The 23,698-nt window shown below is 37.0% G+C and overlaps 1 protein-coding gene across 5 annotated transcripts in view; it reads left to right on the top strand.

Moving 5' to 3' along the window:
- VRK2 (VRK serine/threonine kinase 2) overlaps positions 1-23,698 on the top strand; it is a 126,290-nt gene that overhangs the window by 80,418 nt on the left and 22,174 nt on the right. For 4 of the 5 annotated variants that reach the window (XM_032410940.1, XM_032410941.1, XM_032410938.1 and 1 more), the window contains exons 8-10: positions 9,620-9,752; positions 18,878-18,998; positions 21,319-21,377. In XM_032410940.1, the coding sequence (XP_032266831.1) occupies positions 9,620-9,752; positions 18,878-18,998; positions 21,319-21,377 (313 nt within the window). The remainder of the gene's footprint in view (positions 1-9,619; positions 9,753-18,877; positions 18,999-21,318; positions 21,378-23,698) is intronic. The other variant, XM_032410942.1, reaches the window with a different exon arrangement.

Genomic DNA, 23,698 nt, shown 5'->3' with positions numbered 1-23,698 from the left:
TGCTAAAAGAACCAGGTTGGAATAGAAAAACAGGTCATGGGTTCAAAATGTGAGGATCATTTAGAATACTGCTAAATACCTGGATATTTTGCGATGATGCTTGAATCTGCAGCACCATATAAAGGAGCCATAGACCTGAGCCCAACAGAGCCTTAGATGCCTGAAGAGATCATGAGAAGAGGCCCCGCTCATCTGCCATCTCTTCATAAGTTAACCCCACAGATGTGTCTTTAAGTCTCTCACTCTCAATGAATATTATGTATAAAGAAAACAGGATAAAATTTCAGATTTGAAATAGAGTAGGTAGTTTTGAGATCCAAGAGGGGAAAAAAACCTCCAACACATAAAACAGATTTTTTTTGTTTTGTTTTTGTTTTTGTTTTTTTAAGAATAACCGCATGTTGCATCCATCAGAAAACAGAAACTGCAGACTTTTTATGGCTCCGATCAGGTCAGACTGTAGTTTTGAAAAATACATCTTCATGCTTATTCTAATAAGCATCATGTTTGAAAAGTAAGCTGGCACTTTTTAAAAGTTGCATTATTTTGTCTAGACTGTATAGCGGTAATGCGGCATTACTGGCCAAAACAAGGGAGGGAAGTTGAAAAACAAAAGAAGTGCTATACAATAAAAGAGTAAAAAGCACAGATTTATATCAACATGTAGTAGCATCTGTGAGGTTACATGTAAGTTTTTAACAGACACGAGGGATGTTTGTGAACACAAACATGCTGCTTACACATTGCATACTTTATTCCTCTTTTGGCATATAGTGATTTTCATTAGTCAGGAAGCATTTAGTTTCTTGCGAAGATTTTTACATTATAGTATCTTGTAGATAGAGTAGGGAAATATTATACCTTATTCAAATAAGATAAATGCTGGCTTTTTTTAAAGAGCCTTCAAAGTTGCTGCGTAAGTCTGTATGTTCTTGCTAGAGTTTTCAAAGTGTTTTCTAAATTTCCATTTAAAAAAGTCATGAATAGTGGCTGTCTCCTTCCAGAGTATAATTTCCATCAGTCTCTGATAATGAGAGCTTAACAGACACATTTCTCGATACAACAAGGTGTGTTAATTAAAAGGATTTAATTGTATAAAATACTGTAAATTATGATAAGATATGAGAGTGTATGACAAAAGGCTAAGTTCTTAAAAAGTGAATCCCATTTTGGGGGCTGAATATACTTCTCTAATGTATAATCAGTCTGCAAAGTGGAGGTAAAGTAATAATGTGATTTAATGGGTGGTCACATCCCACTGGGCAGTGACATTTGTTCACATCGTGTCTTGCTTCTTTCTCTCTCAGCTCCATAACCTCTTACACCCTTTTCCAGCTGACATTTTTCCTGTCCATCGCATCAAGTGTTGAGAAATGCTTCCATTTGAGCCAATTTGGCTGCTTGGTGCTTAGGATTCCTGGTTGCTTGGGGAGCAGGAAGGCAGCAGATTTGACTCTTGCTGGGAAACAGGTCCTTTACTTTTTCCATCAACTATGAGCAAGCCACTCAATCTTGCATAAACTGAAAGAACCAGGAACTGATTGGGTTAGGGTGTTAGCCACCAGTCAACCAGTTTGCTTTTGGTACAAAAATGAATAAATCATTTTCTTTCCCAACCACCTCTTCCACCTGTTTCCTTTATTCACTGACTCCTCACATACTGGCCAGCCACACCATTTTTAGAGTTGTCATTGGTCCTCTTATCCAAGAACCATGGTTCTTCTTTGTCTCCCTTCTTTTGTTCACCAGTGCACTAGTCCGCCCTCCCATTGGCCTTTGCCTGGACTATTGTTACATTCTGCTTCTGTTTCCTCGTTATGGTGCTGCTGGTACTGATAATACTCTTTGCCAAAAACCTTTGGTGACTTGCATTTACATGCAAAAATTGTGTTCCAGCTTCTTAACATGGTTTTAGAAGCTTTCTGCTGACCAGTTTTTCTGGCTTGTGTTGTATTTCCAATAACCTCTGCACTACCAACCTACACCGACCTGTGCTCTGGTTTTCCTTCTTGGGTTACTTCTTTTTCCCTATCCTCGTTTGTGGAAATCTTAGGTATTTGTCAAGGCCCAACTCAAATGTTTCTTTCTCTGAGCCCCTCAATTAGAAATAAACTCCCCTTGCTCTAAAATATTACCAAATTTAAATCTGCTATACTTTTCTCAAAGTAAAAGTTATCTTAGGACCTGTAGATGTGCTTATATCATCTCTCCTTTCTCTAAGTGAGACAGGGAAAAAACTCAGCCTCTGATCAGACTAATTTAGGTTCACTTTCAACTTTGCCCCTTGCTATAAGTTTGTTTTGCACAGGGTACCTAACTCGACTCATCCTATTTTCTCATCCTCAAGATATCTTAAAATAACCTCCTTTTAGGGTCATGAGGGTTAAATGATTTGACTTCTATAAAGCACTTAATGCTTTCACGTGGTGAGCATTCAATAAATATGCATTCATTTTTCTTTTTCTTTGTTTTTTGTTAAATATACGATTCTCAGTAGTTTATCATGCTTGGCACTCAGGCAGCTATTGAAAAGAATTTAGTTCAATTTTTCCAATTATTACCATCAAGTCAAATCAATAAAAATTTATTTAAGCCTGTGTAGAAGGCATTAAGAGTAGGTACTGTCACAGATACGAAAATGTGTACAAAATTATCCTGGCCACTTGGCCCCTCAGAGCTAACAGCCTATAAATGTGGAGCCAGGGCTTAAATCAAAGAAAAGCTAGGGGTGCCTGGGTGGCTCAGTTGGTTAAGCATTCAACTCTTGATTTCGGCTCAGGTCATGATCTCAAGGTTGTGAGATCAAGCCCAGCATCTGACTCTGTGCTGGGCACGGAGCTGCTTAAGATTCTCTCTCTCTCTCTCTCCCTTTGTCCCTCCCCCCCCCAAAAAAAAGAAAAGAAAAGCTAAATAATGCTATTACATTTTTAAATAGTAAATCCATGGACAAAAATGAAAACCCAATAAGTTGCTTTGTGGTTAAAGGAATGTACATTGCAGAATAGGATTCAGGGGAGAGTGGTGAACCCAGGAATTGTGAAGTGTGAATCCAGGGCTGTGGTAGGAGGTAGAGAAGAGCACTTTGGGCATCCTTAGGAGGGATGCTGGGTTGAAGATGAAGGCCCTTCCCATGCAATTCACTGCAAAGAGGACTTATCACAGGTGTTCTGTAATCATTAGTTCTACCCATCCATTTGGAAAAATAAAGCAGTGTAAGAGCCTTCCCACATTAGGAAGCAAAGGCAACAGGAAGTAAAGGTTTAACTAAGTGCAGAACTTGAGAATATGGCATATATGGGTGCAGATCTGGTTACTAAAAGGGGAAGAAAGTTTGAGAGAGTCCTGTTCAGTGTAGGAAATTTGCGTTCTTCATGGGCATCAAAGTCTCATTTGTTTTCATCTTTGTTTAGTGCTTCTAACGAAGGCTATGATTTCCTGACCACCTGTGCCAAATCCAGTTCTTGGAGGGCCAATGCTGAGATAGAATTAGGAGTGCAAGGCCTTAATGGGGGAAGCAAGTATATTATCTATGAAGAGAAAAAGAGAAAAAGCAAGATTGGACAAGGAAAGCTTTGAGAGTGGGATGTTGGTATGACCCCTGTGACTGGCAAGGGGACAGGCAGGATTGGGCTGGGAGAGCTCAGACTGTGATACAGCTCTGACAGGGAGCATCAGAGCAGAGAGTACCCATTGGAAGAGCCCCTTGGGGAGCAATGGCCACGCAGTACCCCCACAGTGATCATTGTTTGACAGGTGCTGCCTAGGAAGAGCATGGCCTTGGCTCACATGCCATAGTAGTTCCTGATGGCCCTTGTTGCTCGAGGTCGTCACCTTACTGCCGTCCTCATAGGTGAAAGGTTGGTTCTTTCTGGATGGGATTGGACCCTCAGTGGCTGCCACACTACCCTTTCAGTAGTAAAATAATAAAGTCAAATGTCCATGTAAACCTTAGTTCAGATTAGGTGGGTTGTTTTGGAGTGGGGAAATTGGGGAGCCTGAGCAACTCACTAAAACAAGAAAACTCTTTGTAGAAGCTGGACTTAGCATTGGGTGACTTGCATTATTTGGGTGTAGCACATTATTTTTTATCTGTTAAATGTGGATAATAACACATCTTCCCTACCCACCTCACGAAGTTATAATAAAACATAATATCTAAGAAAGGTGAGAAGAAAAGGAGTTCCATGTGGAAATGTGAGAGGTAGTGCAGTGGAATAGAAAGATCTAGGGGAGGCAGGCAGGGCTCTTCTTTTACTCATGGAGAAAGGAAATGATTACTAAATTCAGAAAAGTCACATGAAAAGAACATCATTTAAAATGCATTAGGGAGGGGCACCTGGGTGGCTCAGTCGGTTAAGCATCTGCCTTCAGCTCAGGGCATGATCTCAGAATCCTGGGATCGAGCCCCTGGGCTCCCCGCTCAGTGGGGAGTCTGCTTCTCTCTCTCCCTCTGCCCCTCACCCCTGCTCATGCCCTCTCTCTCTCTCTCTCTCTCAAATAAATAAATAAAATCCTTAAAAAAATTAAAATGCATTAGGAAGCTAGATATTTACATTTTTCTATGCCTAGTATGATTACAATGCAAATAATCACTTCCTACTTGACCTTGGTACTTTGGACTGTCCCACTACAGGCTTGTCTAAAACTAGGGATATTATATATATTTATACTTAAAATGAAAAATATTAACTAGTTATTTTTTATTTCACAGAAAAAAGAGAGAGAATATTTAAAAAGTTAACTAGAAAGCAAGTTTTATTTTAGATTAGGGGTTGGCAAACTTTTTCTGTAAAGAGCCAGATAGTAAATATTTTAGGCTTTTATGAGCTCTGTGGGCCACATATGGGTCTCTGCTGCATATTCTTTTTTTTTCTTTCTTTTTTTTTTTTATAATCCTATAAAAATGTAAAAATCATTCTTAGCTCAAGGGCACACAAAAATAGGACCTAGACTGCAAACCTTAGTGTGTATTAAGTTCTGCTTAAACTTATTTTTGACTTCAACAAAATTTCAGAAATGGACAGAACCCCAAATTCTATACTATATTTAAAAAAAGGGAGAATGGACTTTGATGTTATATTGGCATGGGATTGAATCCTGTTTCCATCCTTTACTAGCGCTGACTTGGACAAACTACTTAATTACTGGGGTGCTTGGCTTCCTCATATGTAAAATGAGACCAATGCTACCTGGCTGGGAGGTTGCCTGGATTTAATGACATAATTTGTGAAAGGTACTTTGCCCAGTGATTATCACATTAAGTAGAACCTCAACAAATTTTCTTCCTTTCCGTCCTTTCTTATCTTGTTTGACAATATTTCCCAGTCTTTTTTTTTCTTTCTTTGAACTGTTCTTCCAGAATTCTAGACTGTGTTTTTCTACTACCATATCTTCATAGAAACTCTCACTTTGACCTAATTTGTATCAAATTAATTTATCGACATTTTGATTACTTGGGACAAATTATTGACTGTGCTTATACCAAAATCTCTACTTACCAAATGCAGTCACTCCTAAATTTCTTCATTAGTGCATCAAGATCTATAATATTGATAGATGCTAGTGGTAAAACTTACGAGGATTTTAGAGAATTTAGCCAATTCTCATAGAATATAAATATTTTAAACCATATGCTGCACTAGTAGATAAAAAACAAACTAAAAAAACGGGGATTATATATTGGGTGGTGGGGATAGATATTTGTTTGTCCTACCACTTTGTTTGACAGCATTCCATGATTATTTGAATCCTGCCCACAACTCTCTATTAAGATCAATGATTATGCACCCAGTATTGGAGCACCAAATATATAAAGCATATATTAACAGATTAAAGTCTCCACCTACAGGGGCGCCTGGGTGGCTCAGTCATAAAGCGTCTGCCTTCGGCTCAGGTCATGATCCCAGGATCCTGGGATTGAGCCCCGCATCGGGCTCCCTGCTTGGCAGGAAGCCTGCTTCTCCCTCTCCCTCTGCCCCTGCTTGTGTTCCCTTTCTCGCTGTGTCTCTGTCAAATAAATAAGTAAAATCTTTAAAAAATAATAATAATAAAGTCTCCACCTACAGACAACAGTACAATAATATGAGGCTCCAATACCCCATTTTCAACAATGGATAGATCATCCAGATGAAAATCAATGAGGAAACACTGGGCTTAAACTACATGTTAGACCAGGTGGGACTAACAGACATATACAAGTCATTCCGTCCAACTGCAGCAGAATGCACATTCTTCTCAAGCACACATGGAACATTCTCTAGAATAGATCACATGTTAGGCCACAGAACAAGTATAGTACTGAACAAATATAGTACTGGAAGTCCTACCCAGAGCATTTAGGCAAGAAAAATAGTCATCCACATTGGAAAGGAAGAAGTAAAATTGTCTCTGTGGATGACATGATATTATATAGAGAAAACCCTAAACTCCACCAAAAAACTACTAGAACTAATAAATGAATTCAGTAAAGTTGCAGGATACAAAATCAGTATACAAAGATCAGTTGCATTTCCATACACTAACAATGAGCTATTGGAAAGAGAAATTAAAATAATCCCATTTATAATAGCATCAAAAAGAAAATATTTAGGAATAAATTTAACCAAGAACATGAAAGACCTATGTACTGAAAACCATAAAACACTGTTGAAAAAAACTGAAGAAGAAACAGATAAATAGAAAGAAATTCCATGCTGATGAGTTGGAAGAATTAAAATTGTGAAAATGTGCATATTATCCAGAGCAATCAGTGGGCTCAATTTAATCCTTATCAAATTTCCAGTGGCCTTTTTCACAGAAATAGGAAAACAATTCTAAAAATTGTTTGGAACCACAAAAGATCTCTGAATCATCAGAGAAATGCAAATCAAAACCACAATATGGTATCAACTCTCACACCAGTTAAGCTATTATCAAAAAAGACGAGATAACAAGTGGTGAGGATGTAGAGAAAAGGGAACCCTGGTGCACTGTTGGTGGGAATGCAAAGTGGTGCAGCCACCCTGGAAAACAATATGGAGGTTCCTCAAGAAATTAAAAATAGAACTACCATAAGATCCAACAATCCATTTCTGGGTATACATCTAAAGGAAATAAAATCATTATCTCAAAGAGATATCTTTACCCACATGTCCACTGCAGCACTATTCAAATGAATTACTGTATTCTTAGTCAAATGGTTAGCAAATGTTTTCTTTACTATATTATCAGCTTCTTGTCTTCAGCTTGACGGAACTTTAGACCATTTTCTTCTGGATTATAGACCCCTATCCTTTTTTTAGAGCACTTACCTTAGAAAACTTGAAATTGTAAGTTCTTTCTCTGTGCCTTTGAGATGTAAATCTTTTCCCAGCCTCTTGCCAGTTTTGCAACCCAGGAGTGTCTTTTTCAAGGACCTGGGAGCCATCCCTTTAAAATGTAGTCATTAAGAAAGATTGTGCCCTTATCCCCCTGACTCTGAGGGAGGGTTGGAGTCTACACACCAATTAACAACATGGACAACCTAGTCACACTGACCAACCTTCCCTTAACCTCCTCCAGTTATTTCACTAGCTCACCCCCTGCACTTAAAAACTTGCCCATGTTTTATTTCAGCGGAGTTGAGTTCAAACTTCTTACCCAATTGCAACAGTCTCTCTCCCTTATTCAGTAGCTTTGAATAAAGTCTTCCTTGTCTGTGTAACTTGTCCAGTGCAATTTCCCTTTGACAGTGATTGAGAGTGAAGACTCCAGTTTCAGACTCTGGCTCCATTTTACTACACAAATCACATAATCTCACTAGGCTTCAGTTTGTGCTTGAGTAAAATGGAGATAATGGTACCTACCTACAGGATTTCTGTGAGGGTCACTGAATATAAACCTCTTAGCATGCTGCCTGGTGCATATTAGGCCCTCCATAAATTTTAGGTCTGATTTTTTTTTGTAACTAATGACTACATGAAAAACATCTTGATAGGTCTTTTTTAAATTTTTTTAAATTTTTTTATTTAAATTCAATTTAGTTAACATATAGAGTATTATTAGTTTTGGGGGTAGAATTTAGTGATTCATCAGTTGCTTATAAGACCCAGTGCTCATTACATTAAGTGCCCTCCTTAATGCCCATCACCCAGTTACCCGATCCCCCCAGCTACCTCCGCTCCAGCAACCCTCAGTTTGTTCCCTAGAGTTAAGAGTCTCTTATGGTTTGCCTATAGGTCTTTTTTTTTAAGTAATGAATTACTCTAGCATATTTAGAATGTTTCCTTTTGCTGAATTACCAGTATGTACATTTTCAGGATATCTACTTTGCAAAGTGAAGTCTATTTAGTTCTTAAACTAAATAAAGTGCATCCTAAATAGTGAAAGCAAGCAACCAGTTACACATCTGATCCTGGAGTCTAGTTATTTAGGGCAGAGGGATCGGTTACTTCTGAGGCCATGTTGAGAAATGGTGTCTGTGGGCGAGAGAGAGAAAACTGAAATATCATGTTTCCAGACACTCTAGCAAGCTATATTCTCCATCAAATGAAGAAAACTCTGTGCTGTTTATATTTTGAAGGTCAAATTATCTCCTTCTTAGGCTATCCTAAAACCAAAAACTTAAAGAGACTAGAATTTAATACTAAATTTTCTTGTAATATTAATATCATAATAAATTTTCTGTTATATTTTAAAGCGCAAGTTGTAGGCAATACTCTATTGTCTTGAAGCTGTATCATGAAATGTTGCCTCACTCCCCCAATTTTAAGGAAATATATGTGAAACAACACATTTAAAAAATTTAAACTGCTTTCTTTTTGGAAGGAGCATGGTAACGTAGTTGGGAACTACCCTATTCTGGCTACACGTGAGGATGAATGTCTAGTCATATCAGTTCCCTATTCAGGGCATGCTGTATCTGTAAAACTACTTCTTCCCCCTTCTTTCTCTCTCCAAAAGTAATCTGAGAAAAATTCACTTGAATTGCCATCTGACTTCTAACAATCTATATTCTGTTTGGAGACCGTGCTTGCAATTCTGACTGACTTACAAAGATAACAGTGATGATATGGATCGGTCTGAAAGGCCAAAAGTACGGCATTGATGTTCCATTCTTAAATACAGGCAACATGGTGGGTTTTGTTTTTTTTTTTTAAGAGGCATTACCTCTTATAGTCTGTTCACTATTTTTATACTTCCTGTTAATGGAGTTTCCTATAACATTAGGTTTATATTTTTAGATTGTTTGCTCTCCTCTCCCCTCCCTGCTTGAAACACGTTTATGTTTAAGGGAGGGGTTACAAGAAAAGGCAGACCTCATAAGCTGTATGAATACAAATTAAAAAAAAACAAAACCCTATTGTAGTTTATGATGTCTAGATGCCTACCTGGAGGGAAGGGAATTTAGGAGTAAAATAAAAAGGACTAAAATCTAAGTCAACTCAGAAACAAGATATGCCCAGGATGAAGTCAGGATTTAAGCTGGAAAGTTAGTTGTAATGGCCCCTAGTTGTATATATTTTATCCTGAGGTGCCATTTGGTTTAATAAAATGTAGATCTGAGGCTGTTCTTAACCTCTCAGTTTCTTAAGACTTAATTATAAAGGTTATATTTTCAGAGGACGAAAGCATTACTCATTTCTCTGTTCATGTCTTCCAGGTTTATCTTGCAGATTATGGACTTTGCTACAGATATTGTCCCAATGGGAACCACAAACAGTATCAGGAAAATCCTAGAAAAGGCCATAATGGGACAATAGAGTTTACCAGCTTGGATGCCCACAAGGGAGTAGGTCAGTTTCTTTTTTTCTTTTTCTTAATTTTATTTCAGAAGAATGATTAAAGAGTAAAAAGGCCCTTGTAATGACCTTTGCATAGTCAGTTTGAAGAGTAAGAACATTGACAAGGTTTTTATCAAAAGTAGTGAATTCCTATATGCCAATGAATATTTCGTCTACAAGGGGGAGGAGACAGAGATTGTGACAAGTGAGAAGGGCACAACGGGGTGTTAAGTAAGCAAAACTTGATGTTGATTTGGGGCAGGAAATCACGAGTTTGTATAGGTTAAACTTGGAGGTCAGCAAGTGAATTTGTGCTCTGTCACTAATATTACAGATTTGGTAAAGGTGCACATGGGAAGAATTATTCCTGTTTTTCACCAGGCCCTTATCAGAGTTTTAGAAGATACCATCTCTCTTTTCTGAAACTATAAAGTGTTAACTTGTGGAAATCTCTCCTAGTCACCTTTCATATATCTTACTTATTTAAACTCACTTTGATGGTATTGGAAACACATTTGCAGGTAAATTACATACATAGTCCTTTTATTGGATATTGATTGTACTGCCTTGCATTCCAAGGCAGACTTAATTCAACAATTCCCTAATTAGTTAAAGTCATAACCTATGTCTTGTATTCATTTACCATTAATTAAACCTTAGCTGTTTATTACACTGCAGTCCAAATCCAATAGCCGACCCAGAAAGCCATGGAAAAGGAAGTAGGAGGTCAATATTGAAAATATATGGTGCAGAGTCCCACTGATGGTTGCTTTGTTCACAATCAATATGGTCAATGCAACTGTACTTTCTTAGTTGCTCTGTCAGCAAGACAAAAAGTCAATTCTAATGTTATGCTAGTAAAAAAAAAAAAATGGTGATTATTGAAAAAGTTTGCCTTTCAAAATTATATTCTTTGTAAACTTTATTTATAAAAGTATTTTCAAATATGCTAAACCATACAAATAATATAGAAACAGCTTTGAAAGGACCCCATGTCACTAAAAGGCAATTAGACATTTGCACTTGTTAATGGCTGTTGAACTGTTACCCTAAACTGATACTTCCTGGCGAGTTTTAGTTGGTGCAAACAACTGTATATTACTGCCTTTTCTATTAAAAGGACCATTGACCATGTAATGTAGGGGGTCTTGATCATTTTCCACAGCAATTAAAACCCACACTAGTGTAAGGTAGGCCAGGGAAAAGTGAAACAAGTGTGTCAGTTGTACACCCTTCCGGGAAGAATCATAGGTTAAATTTTCTGAAATGGAAATTACCTTTTATATTCCTGATCAGAGTTAAGAGAAACCACTACATTTTTTTTCAAGAATAAGATAGTTAGAAAAGTAATGATCACTAAGAAATATAGTAATATTGTGTAATTTTTCACCATTTACATTGTTAATGAGTCAATGAGCAGTTAAAGATATAAATGGGACATGGCTTTAATTAAGAAACATAAGAGTCAAATGCCTACTGATATATTTTTTTCAACTTGAAGTTCTTTCACTCTGAATGAATTTTGTTCCTCATTTTTGCCAGATTTATTAGTATGGAAGAGTTTGCACAAACCCAGAAGTACTTTTTTCATAGCAGTGTAACTGGAAATTCATCACACAGATTCTTAAGCATTGGTCCAACTGTGTTAGTGATATTAACTTATGGTGGGACCACTTATTTCTATAACTGATAGCTCTCATACGGATGCTATCTGATTTTGACTATTAAAAGTGCTAAGAAACAACTGTGATTGCCGAATGGGAAATAGAGTTGTTACATGTTAGTTGGTCAGTGTTTGGACTATGGTAATTCTGAACGTCCTCTACAATCATTCCATTGTTTAGGGCAGTGTTTTCATTGTGCTGTCTTCATGAACGATTTAAATAATTTTTTATCCTGTAGTCCATTTAAGTTTTTTCCTCCCTAAATAATAACATATGTTGATGAGTTGGGTAGATTTCACCATGCTAGGTCTCTGGGGAGAAGACTGAACTGAGAATGATGGTAGAAAGATGGTATTACTTCCCTGGGAGGAGTGTTCAGGAAAAGTGCCTATATTACATATTTTTGGTATTTGCTAGAAAGTTATATGCTGGAGTGAATAATTCATTTTTATCATAGGTTTCACAGGATTCTTATAAAAAGTAGATTCCCTTACTGCCTTTAAAATAGAATTTACACTAAACTTCTAGGTGTATCTATATCTACATAGACATGTACGTAGATATAGATATCTATGTAGATATACATACATATGCAGTTAGCCCTTGAACAACATGAGGGTTAGGGATGCTGATGCTCCGAGCAGTCAAAAAAACTCCCTGTATAACTTTTGACTCCCCCAAAACTTACCCACTGATAGCCTACTGGTAAGCAGAAGCCTTACCATGTAACATAGTCGATTAACACATTTTTTTAGAGATTTTATTTATTCATTTGACAGAGAGAGCACAAGCAGGGGGAGCTGCAGGCTGAGGGAGAAGCAGACTCCCCGCTGAACAGGGAGCCAGATGCGGGGCTCGATCCCAGGACCCCGGGACCATGACCTGAGTTGAAGGCAGATGCTTAACCGACTGAGCCACCCAAGCACCCAACACATATTTTTTTAATGTTATGTGTATACCGTACCATATCCTTACAATAAAGTAAGCTAGAGAAAGAAAATGTTACTAAGAAAATCATAAGGAAGAGAAAATATGTTTACAGTACTGTACTGTAAAATAATCTGCATATAAGTGGACCCATGCAATTCAAATCTGTGTTGTTCAGGGGTCCACTGTATACACATACATACATACATACATGCATATATACACACATACATACATAAATACATACATATAAATATGTGGATTTGCTGAAATTTTAATATGCAGTTTCAGTGTGCTATATAAAGTAAAGGGTTTGATATCCTCAAATGTTTGAATACCATTCATTCCTAACATTTTGCATTTAATTTTCCAAAATAAAACATTTTACTTTAGGAATTTATTAGAAATGAAATAATCATTTAGTCATATCTAGAAACCAGAATAAACAGGGCCATAAATCCTGTAGTTAAATGTGGAAGGTCAGATTCATAAATATTCATGTGTTTACTTTCAGTACAGTCACTGTGTAATCTCAGAAAAATCTTTTCTCTACCAGTCCAGCTATGAGATCAAATAAATACTGAGAAAGATAATGCAAAGGAAAACATAAAGAGCAAAACAAGTTATCTCTAGGAAATAGAACCTCCAGTTGTCAGTGCATTGGCTGTATGTCAGGTGTATCTGTGGCTGGTCAGGCCCAGGGAAATCTTCCAAGATTCAGGGTAAAACTGCCGTATGAATTAGCCACTTCACAGAGACCGTTAACCCGATCAGACCGTCTGGTCTCTCTTACTTGTTGTAGTGGGTACTCAGAAACCAGAGCTAACTCTCAGTTTTCTGTGGATTAGCTGGGTTTTTCTAATGAAGGAGTTTTTATAAGGTGCCAACCAGCAGTTTCACCTAAGCATTTTCTAGTTCAACTGTATGTAAAAGGAAGGCAGCTTGTATTATTACAAACCAAAAAATATGACTTGAGATACATAGAGATGGCTGGATAGGGGGACGAACATTCCCAGGCCTGCCATACATCTATGGAGATCTGTGTGTATTTTAAAAATTGCAGTTATTCTTCCAAACTCAATTCTCTTGTATGACCTAAAGGTATTTTCTGAGTGGCTGAAATGCTTCATTTAGTGTAAAATTAGAGTAATATACATTGGGTTTATCTATCTCTTCTATTCTTAATTTTTTCTTCTTCATAAAAACTAACATGTATAAACATAGACATATTTTGGGCTTGTTGCCTGATAATTAAAGAGAATTATATCTGTGTCAAATATACTATGTTGAAATTTGTTACATTCTTAGTAATGTTAAAAAGCAATATTTGGATCAATGTGTGGTATGGATTTTTGTAGATTTTTCTACTCACTGAGGCATGCAGTCAATACCTAATTTCTCTAGAGATATACTGCATTTAACATATTGAGCTTTTTTAAATACTTCAGACCTCTGCATTGAGTGTATAATACCTGTTTTAATTTGACATCATTGATGACCATAAAATATGATATCTAAATTGCATTTTAAATGTCCATTTGTTTGTGTAATATATTCAGTATCAAGGAAAGAGACATATACTTTTTTATTTTTGCCAATTGCTACGGTAGATGAAATCCAAGTCTTGTGTTATTTTTTACACAGTTCCCTTTCACTCTAATCTAGCACTCCAACTTACAAAATGTATGTGAAATAAACTGAGAGTGTATTTTCATGTTACCAGACTTGAGGAAATCATATGGTTTACACAATATTTATCTCCTCAAACAATAATTCAAAAAAGGGAACCCATTTTTCAATTATGATGTTAAGGTATTAAGCTTGGATCCTGTTAGTAGTCAGAAAAGCAAACCATTGATTTCTATTTTTAGATAAATTTACCGCTATAAATAGTCTTTGGTCGATGTATAAATAAAAAATAATGAAGACACTCTTCATTCTATATGGCATAACCCAATTTTGACATTTAGCCCTGACTTTTAAAGACTTAATGTAGGTCTTGAACTATTTGGTTGGGTTAATAATACACATTGGCCAAATGTAAGATACCTCTGTGGAATTTAAGAAACAAAATAAGCAAAGGGGAAAAACAAAACCAGAAAAGGAGGCAAACCAAGAAACAGACTCTTAACTCTAGAGAAAAAACTGATGGTTACCAGAGGGGAGGTGGGGAGGGATGGGTAAAATAAAAATAAAAATAAACAAAACAAAACAAAAACATCTTTGCTCTATTGAATAACTTTACCTAAGCCTCACACAGTAGTATTTCATTAAAAAAAAAAAACAACTAAGGTTTAAAATTTTAAAGGTACTAAAAAATAAGAGAGACCTGAGTTTAATGTTTTATTTGAAATGTGACATATTGCGTTCTGCTTTCCTAATATCCTTTTCAAAATTGCAATAAATCGTGGCCACCATGAAATTTTTCAGCTTTTTATACATCTAAAGTGACAAAATACAATCACATAGGTTACTAGTTGGGAATGAAAGAATAAACTCCAAATTTGATCTGCAGATAGTCACCATTCAGTTCTTCAGGTGAGCATCTTATTCAGATGTTTTCTCCTTTCTTAGGTCATTTCGGAGCATATAAACTAGTATTTTGGGCATTTCAACCCTGTCTGCTTAAGGCAGAAGTTTTCAAGTTCACTGTATTATTTCCTACCAAATCCTGTTTTTCTTCATACTTCATGTTACTCTATATAAAAAAAATAAAACTAAACAGAAAGCACTTCAGGCAAATAATCAGATCCATTTTGGGATTAACACTTATACTTTCTTTTCCCCCCGGTTCCTGTTACATTCCATTTGGTGAGTTCGTCCCAGATATTTTTACTCCAGTTTGTCTTTAGAATAAGGACCAATTCTCTAAGTTAGCTTCTCTTGTTCTCCTACCAGCTGGGAAGGACCATAGAAACACTGTATAAAGTAATATTTTTACTAGACACCCTTCTTCATCACAATGAAATAGTTTGAAAGAAACCGTCTCATAAAAGGATAGTTGCATGGAAACTTTTTTTTAAAAGATTTTATTTATTCATTTGAGAGAGAGAGCACAAGCAGGGGGAGAAGCAGAGGGAGAAGCAGACTCCCCGCTGAGCTGGGAGCCCAGCACAGGGCTTGGACCCAGGCCCTGGAGATCATGACCTGAGCCACAGGCAGACACCTAACCATCTGAGCCACCCAGGCGCCCCGCATGGAAACTTTTGTTAGTGCTGCACCTTAGACCTCAGGACCTGCTGCTTGTTTATTCCTCGCCAAACAACCGTCTTTGCATCAGTATGTGTTTTGGTGTTTTAAGTTAAAATGCCTGCCTCAAATACTCCCCTAACTACAGAAGTAGAATATGTAATGTGGTTTGAATGGTGTTAAAACTAATGCGAGGCAAAGTAGTTGTTAGAGTGAGTATGGGCTTTGGATTCTGAAAGATTTGCATTTCAATGCAGAGCTCTGTCAGTTTTTGCTTTGTGATACTAAACAAGTTGCTTAACTTCTCTGAGCTTCTATTTTCTTATTTATCAACAGGCTTAAATAATACTTTATATTATTGTTAGAATGATTAAATGAGAGAATATAAAAGCAGTTAGAGTGTCTGGCACAATAGCAGATCCATAAATCATATCAATTGTTTTTATTTTAATTAAGTACTCTAGTATCCACTGTTCCTGGAATCTGCTTTCTAATGAGGTAGAATTCAAGTTCCCACCCATGCCTTTTTTTTGTAACTCTTGTTACTCTTGACAGTACTTTATAATTTAGAAAATGTTAAACAATTGAGAACACAACAGGCTTTCAATGAAGAGTCATTTGCATTGCTCCATATTAATAAGCTAAATAAATGCTAGATGCTAAATTATATTTTAAAACTAACAAGGGAATGTAGAGGCAAAGTATTAATAACTAAGTCTTGCCACATTTTTAAACAGTAGCATCATAAGTAAAAGTTTGACTTTTTAGGAAATCTACATGAAAATATACTACTGTTAATGATTACATTAATTATCAAATTCAACTGAAGAACTTTATGTATTATAATAAATTATACAGAGACCAAATTCTATAGAAGCAAAACAGTTCATAATATATTTCAACTTTCAAATTAAAAAGATTCTTAGATATTAATAGTTCTCTTCAAATATCAATTGTTATTTTTTTATTTTCAGCATTTTATTTAATTTTTTTCAAATGCACAGGAAAAATAATAGACTAGTATAATACATATCCAAATATCCAGTTCCTGGCTTCTATAATTATTATCCTTTTGTCATATCATCTATATTTTGATGTATTTTTAAAGTCAAAGATATATGATCAATTCATTGTGTTAATTACACATAAACATAGATGTTAATATTGCCATCTTGAATATTTATTTTTAATTTAACAGGTATTAAGATGACTCTTCTCTGTATAGTAGATGAAAAGAAGACTTAATCATTGGTAGAGTCTTGGGGTTGAACTTCATTAAAACACGTAGAACTTTGCAATTTGTTTCTCTGGGAGGGAATTTGAGGGAGAGGTGTCTCTTTACTGGTGGGCAAGAGTTGACTATAGGATTTTTTTTCCCCTAACATTACATATATTTTAGTGGAAATAGTAGTAAAACATTGACCTAACCATAGTTATCAATGTATATGAGCACTAAAAGAAAATAAAGGTTGATAAATGTGATAATGTATATTAATTAGGTAAGACCAAACTCTAATAGTCAAGTACAGTCAACTCTCAAGGGGCTATTTCAAATGAAGACCAGTTTATGAAAGATTGGCTTCAGAAACCTAAATGACTTGTCTTTACTTAGAGCTTCAAATCAATTCATCCCTCCGTTGGAGGAGGGGGGAAGTGACTGGGAAGGTTTATTCCATTTTAATTCTGATTATTTTTCCTCAGAGGACCTCTTGTGTATAGCTCGTGTCATCCAAACAGGTGTCAGAATATGATTTTTTTTTTTTAAATTAGAGGATGTGATTTTTTTTAAGTGGTGGTAATCAGGTATTGCCATAATGGAAAAGGGACTTGTGTGCACATCTGTACAAATGGAACCATTCCATTATTAGTGGGAGATTTATTACTGAAGAAATCAGTACCAAACAGCATGGCAGAGATTGTGTTTTTATTCTAATAGGAGAGCCAAGTCTTGCATTAGGACATTGTCAAAGCTTGTGAAGAAAGTAAACGGTGCCCATGGGACTGTAGCATTCTGCTAGATTGAAGGGCCTTTAATAATCCAATACTCTAATAGCAGTTAAGACAGACTCTCTGTAACAGCTAATCTTGTCTTCTGCTTTTATAATAATGTACGTATGGTAACCAAAAGTAGTTATGATGTGCTCGCGGCATTCTTCTTTGTAGGTGACTTTTTAAATTAAAAACTAAGTTTACTGACTGACTTTTCAGAGTTTATTTAATGAAAGATAATAAAATAGGATACCTGTTTACAGCGGGTTTAACAGCCACATATTGCACTTAGGAGGTTTTATATCCCTCCACAGATGAACATTCAAGTAATGGCAGAAATGTAAATACCGGCCTATTGTTTTATAACAATTTGGAATGGTTATAAAAAAATGAGTTTATTTTGTGGGATCTCGTTAACGCTGTAATCGTTATTTCAGTAATATTGGTTCTATTTTGACTTACATCAGATTTCATTGTCTTTTCAAATAAGACACTTTAAAAAAAACACAAAAATTATGATAAAATTAGTCTACAGCATTTAATAGTCTGGTATAAATGATATCTACAGTGGCCTAAAAATGTTCTTCTGTGTTTTTTGATGAAAAGCCATCCCATTTTCAATTCTGAAAGCCTCTGTGTGGCTTCCAAATCTATGTCCAAGCACCTCTGCACACCGTCGCCTCCCTGTTGCATTTTTCTATTCAGGCTATTTGACCAGAATTTTAGCTTAGCATTGCTTATATCTAAAAATATTTGTAAAATTTTAGAACCGCGTGCCTGAAACAGTAGGCGTTTTTTCATCCTGTACTTGTATTTAATTGCAGAATCTTCACACAGGCCTGTGTTTCCATCCTGCACACTAGATGGCAGTTTTGTCATATTCTTCCAGCTTCCAATGCTCCTCGCAGGACTGGAGCAGGAAAGGCCATCAATGTTTAGTCTGCACTCAGAGGGTCTCCGCATGACCAGTGCAGACCCCACGGACTTCCTGGAACATATGTTAGCAATTTAGCCGCAGACATTTATTTCTTTGTTTTACTGCTTGGCTCTTGGAGAAAGTGTTGGTGCCAGGTTATGGGTTGTCTGGATCATGTCAGAGGCCATGGAGATCGAGTCCATGTGACAGGCCAGACGAAGGAAGGATGGAGTTGGAGGAGGTGAGGAAACTGACCCTTACTTTCAACAGCCACAAGTCACTGCCTGTCTGTGGACTGTAGCCAAAAGCCCGGGCGTTTACGTTTCCATCCAGCTGAACAAACAAAACGCACTTGCTCATTTGGCTTTTTCAGAGTTCATTCAGCGATTTCCCTAGGTCTCAAAACTTGCTTGTCCCTCGGGTTTCTCTGTCAGTGCTTCTTCCTCCTCCAGCCCTGTCCAGACGGAGTGACCTGGAGACCCTCGGCTACTGCCTGCTGCGCTGCCTGTGTGGGGGCCTGCCCTGGGAGCGGAGCCTGCGGGACCCTGCGGCCGTCCAGGCTGCTAAAGCAAGGTACCCGTGCGCCAGCAGTCCAGCCCGGAGGGCAGGGGCCCTGGAGGGCTACAGTAAAGGGAGTTTCCAGCCCCGACAAGACGGCCGTTCGCCCAGTCCGATAATCAAAGCCAGTTTCTGACATCTGAAAAGCATTTCTTGAAAAGCCAAACACCTTACCGACTTCAAATCCGTTAAGACAGCACCTGTGAGATCACACGCACACAAGTCGTAACGCAAAATGTCAAGTGAAGTGTTTGTTCTTTTACGTGGCGTTTTCCAAAGCCGAATTCTAGGTGGTGGTCTTTTCAAGGAAGAGTAGTTTCAAATTAGCGTTGTACGAGTACATGGAGGTAGTCTGAGTTTGGTATGAGTGCTGTGAACTGTGCAAAGCGACAGCGCGAGGTGGCTTCTGTTTTTCAAGTGAGAGCATCATACCTCTTTCATCATCATACCTCTTTCTTAATTCTGGATCTTGGAGAGAGTGTGTTTTGTTTCTCAAGGAAGAAACAAACAAAACTTTTATAGGAGGTGTTTATGTAAGAGAGAATCTTGCAGCCACATAAACAGTTTTAATATTCCACATTCAATTTTTATCACCTAGAATCTGTTAGCATGAGAACTAGGTCAGACTGAGAACAGAGCATGTTGCTATTTTACTAATTTCCCACTCATCAGGCCTAAGGAAAAGCAATTGCTTGCAGCCCAGAATAGCCAGTTTTTCATTATATACTCGACAGATATGCTCAAGAGCAGTTATCCACAGATAGAATATTGCGATTGGAAAAGGCAGCTGTGTTTTAAGTAAGGTGAGTTACAACAGAAGTTTACAAAAGGGGGAGCTGATCCATAGAAACCAGTCTTCAAATTCAGTTGTGGTATCCGTTCTTTATACAGAGGGCCTAGCCTACAGATGCAGAGTAACACAGTTTACATTTGTAAATACTGGCATATTATATGAAGTATTTCTCCGCTTGGAATCTTGATCATCGCAGCCCCTTACCCCAAACGAACACATTTATATAAGTCAATATTAGAGCTGTCTAATCAGTTATTTACCACAGTGATTAATGTGCCCGTATTAACTGACATTTTTCAATATATGGGTCAAGTCAAAGCACAGTAATGGGCATATTATAAACAATCTTGATACCCAGTTTTTCACCTCAGTTCACCTGATTTGAATCATGTACTATATTTAAAAGACTTGCATTCTAATTCCAATGATTACATGTATTTTTTCTTTTAATAAGACTTATTAATATGATTTAGTCTTTTATCAATATACATATATAGATGCATTCATTGTAGATATCTAAAGAATATGCCTATGTGTGTATATTCAAATGTGATAATAAGGTATCATGCAAAATAATACAATGCTAATAAACATAACTCCCATTTACACTTTGGGGACCCTTATGTATATTAATATCTTCATTTTGATTTGATTACTAATATAAGTCTATAAACCAGTAAAGCTAATACATAATGAAGTTTATAATTAAGGTAAACTATAGACATTTTTAAACTTCTGCTAGTAAATAATATATGATCAGAATTCATTCAACTTGCTAAGAAGGCATACTCTGAATTTCCTTGTAAGGGCGTGCTTGCATATACAGCCATGATACCGTATCTCCCTCATGCCCTTTATTTTCCTGACATGGGGTGATATCAGATCAGTTGGTGCATTTATTGTTGCAATTCTGCCTGTGCCTGAGTTTGTCAATCAAACACTCATATCAATAATTTTAGTTGCATATTTATATACTGGTGGCTCAAGCAACTTAAAAGAATTATATTTGTTCAGTCTGAAACACTGGGAAGGGTTAGAATAATGACCCATCTTGTTTGTTTTGTTGTTTGGATATTTCTTGTTAACCTGTTTAATCATAGAATAGCATCAAACACTACCCAATGGAGAACAGTGTACATAAATAATTTGCCCCTCCCCAAGGATAAGTACCTGAGGAAAAATCTCCTGAAAATCCTGATACTATTTTCCTATGTATTTTTTCTTGTTTTTGAGAAAAAATCATGATAGATATCCCTACTTCTACATTTCTGCATGTACAGACTTTGAACTAAAACATTTATACTGTAAATCTACATTTAGTTTCTAGGGGATTGATATAAAATCGGTCAATGAGAATTGAAGGATCTCCCCCACCTCCACTTACCCTCTTTCCCCTTACAAGGGGGGTGAAAAAAAATATTGAAAGGCACAACGATATGGGTGACCCACCAACACAGAATTTGAGTTTTGTTTTTTGTAATCAAGACAGTGAATCACAGGATCATGAACAAATTCACTGCATATTACTCTATTTTGTTTTAGTCTGTTGGATGAGCTTCCTGAGTCAGTGCTTAAATGGGCTCCTTCCAGAAGCAGCTGCCGTAAGTCAAATGATAACTTCTACCACCTTCTCCTATATGATTTACTGGTCACCACATTTCCACATTTGTCACTCTTGTGTTACGGCTTTTGCTGAATCCACCCACTCCCATTCCCACAGGGGTGGGAGGAAACTCTCTACACAAGGTTACAGGTAAGTTGCTAGAGAAGAGAACGTTTAGATCCTCTCTGACATCAGAACACAACACAAGAAGGCTACAAGAAAATATTTCGGCAGCGTTCTAGGCTTTGCTGACTGCATTTTTTTGGGGGGGGGCAGGAGAGGGAGGAATCTTACACAGGTTTAATAGTCACCTGTATCTAGTACTGTTAGAGTTGACGTTCTGATTTTGTCCCTCTCTATATCATTGAAAGAAGATAAAGTTGATCTAGGGAAAGACTACTTTCAGTCAGTAATTTAAAAAACCAAATCATTGAACACTTGAATGCTGTTCAGACCTGGGCTGCACTGTGACTGAACAGCCAGCAAAAAAAAATTTGGATTGGCCAAGGCATGTAACCTGGGGATTTGAAGGTATGTTTCATTAAATGGTTTTCTCTTTCAAGTTAGTATGGATCGTTTTGGAATTCTTTAATTGACAGTATTATCAGTAAAAATAGTAAGTCAATTCACAATTACCCAAGTGCCTGTCGTTTGCATATGCATGCATGGCACATTGTTCACCAATTTAATAAATGAGTTCGATTGTCTTATGGAAAAGTGCCGGCTTCTGCTGTCAGGCTCGCTTTTTCTCAGAGACAGATATGGGGAATGAATCTTGTTCTCTCTATATTGGGCAATCTCAAAGTTAGCTTTTAGCTGACTTATATGAAAGTGAATGTGTACACTGACCCTCTAGATAAGGTCAAATAGCATCAGTTTCCATCTGAGAGTTTAAATGTAGAGTTAAATCATCTTGAACTTATATTTATAGCCCTTCTTTGACAAGAAACCAAAATATTCATTTCCATGGGAAACGAAAGAGGAACAAAGTAGTTCTGCTTTTCCACCTCCATTCTCCAAGTCCTAAGCTTGCCCCAGTGTGAGCCTCCAGCTTGCCACTTTCTGTTGTCCCTCTTCTGATGGAGGAGGGTGCGAATCCAGAAGGATTCTCCTTGCGGTGGGGAGGGGCACGGCGTGAGGGTTGAAGGTGAAAGCTTTTCATTTCTGTAACTGCACTGAGTAATTTGGTCCAAATGCCAGTACTCCTTTTTGGCTAATACGCTTATTGGCATTTGGACCAAGTTATACAGCTTATGTTTTACTCAATAGACAGCAAAAAGGAAAGATGGGAGATGTCAAAGAAAGTTTTCTCTGTGTATCTCCCTTACCTTTTCTGCCCCTTCTGCACAAAAGGTAACCGCTCAGCTCCCAGGATTAGAAAAGAAAGCCCCAATGCCCTGGGTTGCACAAGATGAATGCTTGTGGGCCTGTGTATATTCTGTGACACTTCAATTACTGGAGATATGAAGATCTGAGCGATAACAAGAAGTGACACGAGTGCCAGGTTCTCCATTTTTCAGTACAAACCCTTTATTTGGGTCCATCCCATTATTTTATAAAATGCAGATTTCTATTTCTAAAGCACAAAACATTGAAACTTTAATATTAACTGAAGACCTCTTAGTTGGTTGTACTTAGGAGTGGGTACCGTAAGCATGACAATTAATCCGATGTGTAAAAGGTTTATTACTAAGGCAGTTGATGAAATAAAACCACCAAAAAGTTTCCAATGTGCGTGTCCAGCTCAGTGTAATAATAATAGTTGCACAAGTTTCTATCTCCTGAGATGATAGTAATGATACTTAATATTTCATTTGCTTAAAAGCAAATGATTCAAGAATATGGTAATTTCATACTACTCAAAGCATTTTGTTTTATAGCTCCAGAAATATGCTAGTAAATTTAAAAGTATACTTAATATAACAAATCCAGCTCTTGGAAGGCTACCATTTTAAGCAGTAATACATCACAATAGTCTAAGCTTCAGGTTGATAATAGTGAATTTATAAGAGGTGGCTTTTCTTTTTCTCCCTTTCCTACCTCACCCATACCTCATTTTTCCAAGCCCCAGACCCACGAAGACTTTGCAGCACAGCTGCTGTCAGCTGGGGGAGTGCCAGGAATCTTCCATTGTCTTCTAACCATGACCTGTGAAAATTCTCCCACCGTATTCAGCTCTCTTCTCCATTTGGGATATTTTGGTTAATAGCACTGTAATAATATATACCAGACTTGGTGTACCAGTCTCAAAAGGGCCAAAGAACAACAGAATATTTACATGAAAATGGTAGTGAATGTAATGTAATCTTTTTTCTTTTT

The sequence above is a fragment of the Phoca vitulina genome, unplaced genomic scaffold (assembly GCF_004348235.1).
Source record: "Phoca vitulina isolate PV1807 unplaced genomic scaffold, GSC_HSeal_1.0 scaffold12, whole genome shotgun sequence".
NCBI classification, from domain to species: Eukaryota; Metazoa; Chordata; class Mammalia; order Carnivora; family Phocidae; genus Phoca; species Phoca vitulina.
The sequence above is the reverse complement of the archived record's forward strand: the minus strand, read 5'-3'. Positions and strand labels throughout refer to the sequence as shown.